At 31.9% G+C, this 11,808-nt stretch overlaps 1 protein-coding gene across 1 annotated transcript; it reads right to left on the reverse strand.

Annotated features, from left to right (window-relative positions):
* Positions 1-2,049: 2,049 nt before the first annotated feature.
* On the reverse strand, positions 2,050-6,775 carry LOC109788517 (putative methyltransferase PMT24). The gene is made up of 8 exons (XM_029269267.2): positions 5,478-6,775; positions 4,836-4,985; positions 4,280-4,550; positions 4,063-4,173; positions 3,802-3,976; positions 3,112-3,354; positions 2,781-2,975; positions 2,050-2,548 (listed from the first exon to the last, which is right to left on the reverse strand). The coding sequence occupies exons 1-8, from the start codon at positions 6,660-6,662 to the stop codon at positions 2,356-2,358; spliced, it is 2,523 nt and encodes an 840-aa protein (XP_029125100.1). The 5' UTR covers positions 6,663-6,775; the 3' UTR covers positions 2,050-2,355.
* Between the last annotated feature and the right edge of the window lie 5,033 nt (positions 6,776-11,808).

An 11,808-nucleotide genomic window follows, 5' to 3' on the forward strand; every position in this document is an offset into this window, starting at 1 on the left:
CCATATATAATAAATAGAAAACACAATAGGTAAACATACATGCTACAAATTTTATTTTATCAAAAATTAATTTTTTTAACATATTGCATTATATATGTGAGTATTAATATATATATATATATATATATATATATTATAATTAAACTTTTAAAAAAAATTATTAGTTATTGAAGAATATTCTTTATTACATAAGAGAATTAATCTTTTTCAAAAATTTGACAGACATTAAATAAATGAATATCTCCTCAAAATTTATATTTTATACAACCTATAATTTAAACATATATATTTATTTTATTAAAATATAATTTTTATTTTTTAAAATATATTATTTTTAAATAATAAATATGTGTGTATCAAATGATAGTGGGGGCAAGTGCTCCCACTATAAATAACCTAGATCCGTCCCTGACTATAGGAGTAAAAGTCTTCTGATCGTGATTCGCATTTCGTATACCTTGGCAAAAGAGATTATACCACCATATGTCTATGATGTAACAGAAAAAATAAGGAGTAGAGTTATGGCAATCAAGCCAAAACAAAAACTTAATATTTTCAGAACATTTTGCTTAAAAAATTAAAATACTGTAAATTAAATTAAAAAATTATTTTCAGAGTTATGGGTTGTATTTTTAATTTTTTAATTGATAATGATTTATAAATATTTTATTGTAATTAATGTTGTTTGAATAAATTTAAATATAATTTTAGAGGATCTCTACACTTGAATATATTGATGGAAAACTCAAGGGCTCGTGTGCCAAATCTAAGAAATTTAAAAAATTGTTGTAGTAGAAACAAATATAACATGCTTAACAAAACGACCCAAAGCCCAAATCTTAGAATTTGGTTCACAGATTTCTCATTGTTTCTTCAATAACCGACGATTAACAAGTTTGTGTTGTACTATACTTTCATAATTTTGTGCATGTCCCCCTTCATTTTAATAATAGCAAAATGACCATGAAATTTTGGATTCTCTTTCTTTTTTATTTTGCTTTTATTTTGGAGTAGATGGTTATCTTATTTGAAAATTAAATGTATCGGAAGTTCATGATATAACATGTATTTGTATATTGATACTGAAATTATTTCAACTTAGATGAGGGTTTGAGATTCTAATTAGTTGACCAACAATATCTTAAGAATGTGGGGCATTGCGTCTGATCAATAATAAAATGATGATAAATAATTACTTCAATAATTATAATTTTAGGTAAAATGTTTAGGACGGGTTAGAGGTTAATAGTTCCTACTACAATTAATTTATTCAATAATTGTCTTTTAATCAATTAAACAAGAGATAATGATGAGAATAAAGAAGAACGAGAGTGTAAGAAAATTCAACAACAAAGAAAATAACCCTTGAGTTACACTTTAAAATAAATTATTTTTAATTTAGTTTTGACAAGTACCATATTTTTTAAGGATCATATTTGAATATTTTTTTTTAGGGTAAAAAATATTTTTGTTCCTCAAAAAAATATTTTAAAATGTTAATTTTACTCGTTAATATTTTTTTGTCCTTACATTTATGGAAAGTAATATAATTTTAATCTTTTATGAGAGATTAAAAATATATTAAATTTTTATAAAAATTAAAATTAAAATTTTAAAATATTTTGAGAGACCAAAACATATTTTACTCTTATATTTAAAAATGCAGGTTTTTCTTAGATACATTGTTTTTAGGATTGTCGGTTGCTCAATAATATGATATATGTGAAATGGTGTATGATTTTAGGGAAATGGGATCTTAAATTTGACTTTACTATATTTTAAATGAAGTCATGAATCATTCGAAGTTCTGTATTGCAAGATGAATTTGACAAATACATGAAGCATAATGTCCATAATATGTGATTTTAACCAATATTCTCCTCTGATTATTGTTTTAAACCATCCTTTTCTTAGTCCCAACAGAATCATATCAGAGACTACAACGTATAGTTAGTTTCTAAGAGGAATCGATGTAAAACTGATCCACTTCTATTAAGTTGAAATTGCTTTCAAGTATAAGACTAATGAAAAATCCTGTTATATAATATATTGAATTAGAAAAATGTTGCTTCTAAATGCATGCATTGAACAAAATAACTAGACAGTGACATTTTATATTGACAATTACAAATCTCTCTGTCTGCTGATCTGTGTATTAGATCATGTTCTTTTTGGGGGGTAATACTTGAATGCTATGCATCAATAAAATGGTGTGACATTTTTAGGATAACTATTGTGCCAAAGAAGGCCGATGATAGACCAAACCCCATGTCACTGCTAGTGGACAACTTGTCTGAAAACATAAATCTTAAATTGAATCACCAATGTTGTCTCCTTAATCAAGACAAATATACTTTAAGAGTTGGGTCGCCATTTGCCTTTCTTGCCGCAGAGCACCCCCTCATGGATTGTGGAGGTTACTTCCCAATGCAAAGATTTCAACAAAACCCCAACTTCGCCAATGACATTGGGTTCATCACGAACAATCAAATTACCTTCTGGTCTAAGTATTCTATCAACCTCCGCTATGACAGGAACGAGATTGCACCTGACAAACCAAAAAAAGAAAACCATTTTAAGATGAAATTTGATTACAGTTATAATGTAAATGAGTTTTACACTGTGATTCAATTAGTGTGTCATATAGAATAAGATTGTTGACTTTTTTAATAACTTAAGTTTCTTTAGTAATTTCGAATTGGTTGAGGGTGTAAAATCTTTTAGATTGATGATGCATATAACTTAAACTGAAAAAATATAGAAAACTTATTATTAATTACCTATTCTTTACATTTGAGAAAAGATGATCTGCATGCAGTAGATCATAAGTTCGTGGATAAGTGCTAAAGGATTCACACCAATCATGGTACATTCCAATAAAACCTCGCTCATATATGATAGGAAGTGTGTCAGCAGCATCTATGTTCACCACATTGAATACCCAAACAGGAAGATCCTTTAGAGCTGCTGCAAATCTGCAAACACATTGAGTAACTTTGATGAATACACCTTTATGAATTATGACCAATGATTGAATAGTATTACCAAGGCATGGTAGATTAAGACTAAAGTATGGTGTGTATATATATATATATATACACACACACTTACCCTCCATACGTAGCTCGCATGTCCATGATATTTCTCACGTTAGACCAAGTAACCCCAATGTTGCTCAACTCATCTACAATGTTTATCCAACGTTCATTATCTGCTGCAAAATCTTGAGAAGCTTGTTTATCAAACCAATATGGGGCTTTTTGTTGTCTAAGAGGCCATGGTTCAGGCCATCTAGCTCCCCTCTCATCCTTGCCAACAGGCAACTTATGCATGCATGCTTGTAAAGGAATATACCTATAATATAATATATTTGGCCAATCAAAATTAAAGAAAAATCGTGATGTACCTTTTCTTTCCCATACACTTGAACAAAAATGACTCATGCATGCCTATGTGTGTATTGATAGCTAGAGAGAAAAAGATAAAGAAGAGAAAAGTGTATATGTAGGTGATATTACATGACAAAAGACAAAAAAAAACATTGTGTCAATTGGGTATGATTCTTGGACACCCCCTGAGTGTTTACACCTTGGGAGAGATAGAAAGAGAGAAGAGATAAGTGAATAACATGATTAGTGATATAATGTGATAACAAGAGAGATAATGAAAAATGGGGTGTTGATAGAGTACTTGAAATTTTTGGGTGTCCAAAACTGCGACAAATAATATAATAATATAACAATTTCTATCCATGCACGCACCTATAGAATTTGACAATACAAGGGAATGAAAAAGATTTACCATGCTGCATTTGGATCATCATCATCTTTGCACATAGGAGGTTGGTTTTGCTCCCTTTGTTCCAAGCATTCGTTGGAAGTGGGTTTGCGATAGAAGGCAGCACCAACTTTATTTAATTCGTCCTTTTTTATGGTCACGAGTTCCCAACACATGGACTTGGTTAATGCAGTCATTTCTAGAAGAAAATAACAAAATGTCAGAGGCTAAAATATGTTAAGCTCATTCCTTTTTGAAATTACAAAAATATGTTATATATCGTACGCTTCCATATCTCAGCATCTTCTTCAATCGTTTGGTACACAGGTGTCGCACACCACACAAAAAAACCCCCTGGTCTAAGAACACGATTCAATTCCAAAAGCAACATGCCACCTACAACAAATTCACACATTTCTAGGTAACCATGACAAATGAACATTTAATTTAATTACAAAATGACAAATTTAATCCAAGTAAAAGTGTTAGTGAGATTAATAACCATCTTCATGCCAAGGTACACGACAACGTGCACAATGAACAAGATCAAAGACGTTGCTGGGGAATTGCAGCCTTTGAGTACCCATGACAGCAGATATAGCTGGTATCCCTCTCTCAAGGGCAAATTGCACTTGTGCTTCATGCTCATCTTTGGGTGCAAAAGACATAGCAATAACATCTCTTTCAAATAGGAATCCTCCAAAACTGCCTACCCCACACCCAACATCCAAAATCACCCTAGTGTGTTTTCCCCATGCAATACTTGGTTCAGCCTGCGTAACGACAACTGTTATTTTCAACAATCTTGTATGAAATTGTATACTTACAAGTTATCAACAAGATAATTTGATGAACAATTTAAGAATGTAAAATTCATATTCTAGGAAAAATATTGCACTTAATTGGATTTGGTAAACTAAATATTGTTTTTGCATACTATGTATCTGTGATAGAGCTTTTAAAATATTTTATTTTCAAGTATATCAACCACAATAAGTTTTTGTAGATCCTGTCTTTACAACCCTTCTAACTATTATGTACTAAAAAAATAAAATTACCTGTTGAAGAAAATCAATGTAGTGGAGAGCACCATGAATGAACTGAGTGCCACCTCCAGGAAATGTCAAGAACTCACCCGTCATCTTGACCCAATTCTGGTGTCCCTTCACGTCTGCTAGCAAAGTGTGTGGTATGTTGTGGTACCATATCTGTGGAAATAGAAAGTAGCTAGAGTTTTAATTTTGAGAAACTCATCATCATCATCATATACCTAATAGCACTATGCACATACACATTTATTATTATTATTTTTATCAAATATAATTTCGTAAAGCATACCTTCAAAGAAAATCAATTACAAAATTACAATGAAAAAATATATTTTTTAACTAGAATACCTTTATTATAAGAATTAAAATAAAATAACAAGTTAACTAATTATTTATATATAAGACATTAACAAATAAGGGTATTATAAAAAAAATGTTTGTACTAAAGATAAAGTGTGAAAACACTTTGACAATTTGTGTAAAAAAAAAGTTTGTATTAAAAATCAACCCAAGTTCTAAGATAAAACTTCAATTGAAAGACAACTATAAAAATCTCTTTGAAATTACAACAAGGTTTTGTGTTTAGTTTTCCATATATGAAAGGATGGATTCAATATTTTAAATATTTGATACTCTTTTCAAACATGTTACCTTATCTCTGCTGCTAGGCCATTGGATTCGTACTTTGTAATTTGGGGGAATTGGCACCAGGCAAGTAGGTGCATCTTCAGGGCAGTGCCTCTCTCTGTGTTCGTAGTGTTTTCTATGGGAAGTTTTCAGATACTTTTCATTATCCAAACATGGAATATAATCAGCACCAGCTGTGACATTGCATAGACTCCACTTCAAGTCTTGCAACTCCGTGTCTGCTTCCTTTTGTCTCTTTTTCTCACCATGAGACTCATCTGCTTGTGTTGACCACTCCTTCTTCATCTCCTTGCTTGACTTCCTCCGCTTATTCTTCTCCACTTTGGGCTTCTCCGTTTCTCCACCTTCATCTTGCACCATTTCCTTTTGATCTTTCTCTATCACTTCACCCTTGTCTTCTCTCAGTTGTTGCACATTCGCTTCATCATCATTAATATTCTTCGACCCTTGCACGTCAAGACTTTGTTGACCACCACCCGTGCCTTCTTCTTGATTTTCACTAGCATTTGCATTTGTAATAGCATTTTCATCTTGAGCCATGTTGTTCTCTTCTTCACCCTTTTGGTTCTCTTCGGATACTTGAGCCCTTTGCGCCTCTTTCTCATTCTCAGTGATTTTCTGATCGTTGTTTGAACCTGCACCTTCGTTTGCAATGGACACACCTTCTTGTTTTTGAGCTAACATGTTTTTTATGGCATCTTCGTCAGGGAGATTACCAGGGTTGTCTCCGAACACAGTACTAGTACTGTCCTTTTGGTCTTGACTTTTGGTGGCGGTTTCGTGCGACTCTTCTGAGATATTTGCGTTTGTTTCATGTGACTCTTCTGAGATATTTGTAGCCGTTTCATGTGACTCTTCTGGGATATTTGTAGCGGTTTCATGTGACTCTTCTGCGATGTTTGAGGTGGTTTCAGATGAATCAAGTGGGATGTTTGTTGTTGTTGTTGTGGTGGTGGTGGTGGTTTCGGGTGTCTCTTCGGTGGAAGAGAGGTCAGTGTTGATGGTTTCGGAGTTGTTATCATCAATGGATGTACGTGTTTTAGGTGTGACTACGGAGTTAGAGGTTAACATCCATATGCCCAAAACACATAATGCGATGAAGATTAGTGTTGTTAAGGTTGATGTGTACGAGGATGAGGATGAGGATGATAGCCTCCTGCTGCCTCGTGCCTTGGAAGGTTGTGCCATTGGTGTGTGATGTGTTGGTTTGTTGGTGAAGATAATGAGAGTGAAATTGGTAGAGATTAGAGAGTTTGAGAGGTATGAGTGATGTTTGTGGAGGGAGACTCGGGTGACGAGGGACAAGGAGAGAAGGAAATGTTTCTATGTTGTTGGAAGTTGGAAAGAATCAATGATCCAAAAGAGTAGGAGTAGGAAATTTGTTAACACAACTTGGTTGTTATGTTAAGGAGTAGACAATACTTCACACAGAAATCGCACACATCATCATACACAGCTGAGGCTTTGTCACTTGGAATATAATTACGGGAAATGTTTAGAAGAGTAAAAGTTATACTAATAACAACCTATTTTTCTTTCTCTTTCTTCACATCATTTATCACATTTCGTATTTTCCTTTTCTCTCCCACTTGTACAATTTGCTATACAATTATCCTTTCTCTCTCCTTGACTAAGTGTATCTTAGAGAGTTCTATATGTGAAAAAGAAAAAAAAATCCACGTAACACAACAATATTTTACAATAATTTTTACATTTTTTTATTTCTCTCTATCATATTATTTATTACATTTCAAAGTACTATCCCTTTTCTTTCTTTATCAGTTTTCCTTTTGAATTGTAAAATTTATTGAATTTTTTGTATAAGTATCATTTCTTAAATACATATGTATGACTGCAAAAATGTATCTTTAGCATATAAATAAGCAATATGTTGTATTTAAGACATTGACCATGTTTAATTATCTTGCTTGATTTTATATAATTCTGATTTTTTGTTCTTTTCAATGTGATGTAGATGTAATTTTAAACATTTTGAATTAATTTAGAAAAATAAAAATAGTTTTGAAATATAATTTATCTAATAAAACCTGGTTGAATTAAATTTAAAATATTATTATCTAATTATAAAACTAAAAATAGATTCTATTATATTATTTTTGTTTAAACACACATTTTTACTATGATTTAATGAAACTGTTCTATCTAGGTTAAGTATTTGAAAGTAGTATTTTGTTATCCATAATGATTTTATCTTATTCAAACATATTATCACTCAAGGAAATACTAAAATAATCTTTTTATAAATTATAGTGACTAAAAATATTAAATTTAAAGTTGAGGAACTAAAAACTAATTTACTTCAAATTTAAGGAATTAAAACCATTTTAAGCTTAATTTTTTCTACATTAAGAAGCATAAAAGGACCCATGTTTAATCACAAGTTATAAATTAAATTTTATTTATACTTTTTAAAAAATATATATGATATTTTAAAGTGAAATATATGTAATTAAATTATAAGAAAATGAAACATGGATGCATTATTATTTTGATAAAAAAAATATTACTTTAATAGCTTTTTTTAGTTTCTTTAGTTAAAATATAATGTAACACTAATGGAAAAATATATTTTCTTGACACACTTTCTATGTTGGGTGTCATCTATACGACTTAGAAAGTAGTACAATGACATGCTTGTAAATATGTCAAAATATTTTATGATGGGTATCAACTCACCCGTCATAAAATGTTCTTTCTGTGACAGACAAGTCAACAACTGTTATAAAATGTGTTGGTTAGCCTTTGACTCTAACTTTTTTATTATGATGGGTGTTGACTTACCCATTATAGAAAGAAACATTAAATGACGGGTAAATGGACATCCATTACAAAATGTCCTTTTATTAGGTTATGAGACGGTGTGAATCCATTCGCGCTCTCTATTGTTTCATGTTTTTCTTTCTCTTTGACGACTAAGGCAACTTTTGGCAAGCACTCCCTTCACTTCGTGACCTTATTCAACCACTCTACTGTAGTGACCATCGAATGACGAGCATTTTTTGACGACCTTGTTCAGCCACTTCATCACAACAATGTCATTCAGCTTAGTTTACCATTGTAGGGTGTGACCTTCTAGGTTTGTCTCGTCACTCTATTTTTATTTTTTTTTGCAAATGGGTTTGTTGAGGGTGTTCTTCCATGTTGTTTAGGCAGTCCTTATTGCAACGGCGTTCTCACTTCCACTTTGACCATGTTCCAGGTTCATCTTGTCTCTTTAGTGAGAACTCTAGTTATGTTTTATGCAATGTGGGTTGTTTAGGGTTTGTGGGTTTGCTCATTACTTGTTAATTCGTGATGATGATTTGAACATTTGTGGGCTTGTGCTAGTTTGTGTGGGGTTCCTAGGTGGGAGGGAGAGGGTAGTTTATGAGTCATGGTTGGTAGACTAAAATGACAATAGAGGGTAGGTCATGCTGACAAAACGTGCCTCTACTGTTCCTACTTCACTTGTGGCCTTTTTCAAAAATTGAGGCAGTTAATGATGTTAAGGAATACCTGTTGAGGAGATGCATATATAGTTAAGGGTAACTCTTTGAAGAGTACCTTTGCTTTTTATGGTTCTTTTTGTAGTATGAAGATGTTGAGGAATACCTCTTGAGAGAAGACTTCATCTTGAGTTTTTGCTCAATTTTGATGCATAGTTGGACCAATTCATTAAGGTCCCTATATGGCAAGAGCTCAACTTTATATCTAATCTCAATGCTTAAGCCACTAAGGAATATAGTTATGGTTGTCTCTCCCCTTCCCTAATATTTTCCCTCATTATGTACAGTTGCATATTTTTCTTATACTCTTCTACAATCATATTCTTTTGATAAAGTTGTTGGAGCCTATTCATAAGCTCCTTTCCATAGTAGAATGGTATGTGTCTCCTTCTCATGGCCCCTTTTAGATCATTCCATTATTTGATAGAGGCTCATTGTAGAGTCTTCTCTCTCTTTTCGAGGAACCACCAATACATGACATACTTTTGGAAGCTAAAGGTTGCCAATGAAACTTTTCTCTATTCACTCACTTGATGGCAAGAAAACATTTGTTTCACTTTCATTTCCCAATCAAGCTGGTAAGTCTCCACATCAGTTTTCCTTTGAATGTTAGTGAGGTACACCTTGGGTTCCCGTCTATATTCTTTTTCTCTCTTAGGTTTATGCTTCCTAGGCTCACTTTGGTAGTAGTCACTCATATGTTGACAATATCACTCTCATTGCTCAAGTTATGGCTCTTCAAAGAGCTTCTACTATATGAGCTACTACCATGCCTTATATTTTTTCTCTAAGAGCTTTTCTTTTTTCTTTTATGTGTCTAAGCTCAAGCTTTAGACATGCTTCCAATTCTTCCTTTTCTTTTTTTTGTCTTTCTTTTTCTAACTTTCCTCTTTTCTCCATAACTTTATTACCTTTAGTTCAACCATGATTTTTCCAAGATTTGAAGGTGAACTAGAGTCACTACCACTAAGAGAAGTGAGTACGTAGTGTGTTCTTAGTCATAATGCAAGTTGGAGAGAAAGGTTTTTTATTTTATTTATTAAACTAATGAAAATGAAACCTAATATGTTTAAAGAAGTCTTTGGAACCTTTTGAACACTCTAACATTTGTAAGGAAATAAAAGAAAACAATAAAGAAAGCAAGATATGCAAACTAGTTGTGTTCCTGGGTGAAAGTTTGGGTGAACACTCAAGAGTTTCCCAACACATTTTCATAAGCACTAGCGAAAATTACTTAACAAAAAAATTACAAACAAATTTGAAGTTTTGAGTAGGAATTTGGAAACTCTCAAAACCACTTCCAAGAGAAAGACCTTTACAAGGAAGAAATATGAAAATTAAAAAATGAAATTGAAATGCAAAAACAAATCTTGTAACCTCCAAGTCTTCTCCAACAAAATGAAAAAATTCATTAGTGTAAGAGATCTTCTAGTGTTTTCAATCCTCTCTTTGGTGTTTAATCTTCAAACTCTCCAAAAGCTAGCCTTAACCAAGGAGCAAGTTCTCGTAGGCCTTTATTAACATTCTAAGATGCTACCTTGTGGTAAGGTGTCTTGGTTTACCTTCACTTGAAAATTTAGCCCCAAAAATAATACTAGAGAATTTTTTTAGGAGACAAACAATAAATGCACAATTAAAAATATAGTTAAACTCTAAAATGAAAAAAAAATCAAAGAATGCCAAAAAAAAAATATAGAAAAACTAAAATTAAGGTATTATTTGAAAACTACACATTCAAAAGAATATTCCTAGGAAATGTTCGAGAATTGGACTACAAAATCAATAAAGACTCAAGTCCACTTCCAAATTAAATGCAAAATTCAAGTCAAATGATAAGTGACAAAATTATTTTGATTTTTCTTTCACAAAATGCTCCATATAATTTTTTTATCATAAAATATTTTTCTCTTTTTCTTGTATTTTTTATTTCTTCTCTTTTTTCTTTTACGCTTTTGCTTTTCCTTTCTTTTGGAACAAATTTGTGACTATTTTTATTTTGTTTGTTTTGCTAAAAATGTGTTAGAATTTTTCCTATGAAGAGAAACTCAAAATTGAAAAAAAAAATTAGAAGTGAAAACTCAAAATGAACCATAATTTGGTGATAAATTTTGAGGTAAACACAATTGTTATAGTTTAGATTTATCATTTGCAAACCCCTTTAGTTACTGCATATAGATAGTTTCCTACCCTTTGCTACAAGCCTTGCTTTATACCTTATATTTTCCACACCTGGAATACCTTGCCTTTCCTTGAAGATCCACTTGCATCCAACTATCATCTGATTCTTGGACAGATCCACAAGCTTCCAAGTCTGATTTTTATCCAGGGACCCAATTTCTTCATGTACAAATTACAACCAGTTCTATCTTTCCTTACTCTCCACAGCCTCTTTAAAACTCCTTGGTTTTAAGTTTTGTATCTCTTCAAGCATAGTAAGAGTGTAGAAGATAAAGTTAGCATACCCAAATCTCTTAATAGGTACAACATTTCTCCTAGTCCAATCTTTCGTCAATTGACAATTTGAAACAGTAGATGATATATTTGTTGTTTGTTTATCATTTATTAGAGTAAGAATATTTCCAAAATTACCTCAGATCTTGTAATGAAATCTCATGGTTATCAAAAATTCTCAAATGAACAATACTTATACATTGCACCATGCAAGCTTTGTTGTTGCCAAGAAGTACCACTCCACTTTCTTTGAGTTCCAAAGTCTAAAAAGAAATCATTCATAGGACCCATGTGGTTAGTACATCCAAGATCTATAACCTAATTCCTTTTCATTTTTGATGCTGATGCCACTAACACCCCTACACACCCATAGCCAT

Source organism: Cajanus cajan, chromosome 5 (assembly GCF_000230855.2).
Source record: "Cajanus cajan strain Asha chromosome 5, NIPB_CcT2T_4, whole genome shotgun sequence".
Taxonomy (NCBI): domain Eukaryota; kingdom Viridiplantae; phylum Streptophyta; class Magnoliopsida; order Fabales; family Fabaceae; genus Cajanus; species Cajanus cajan.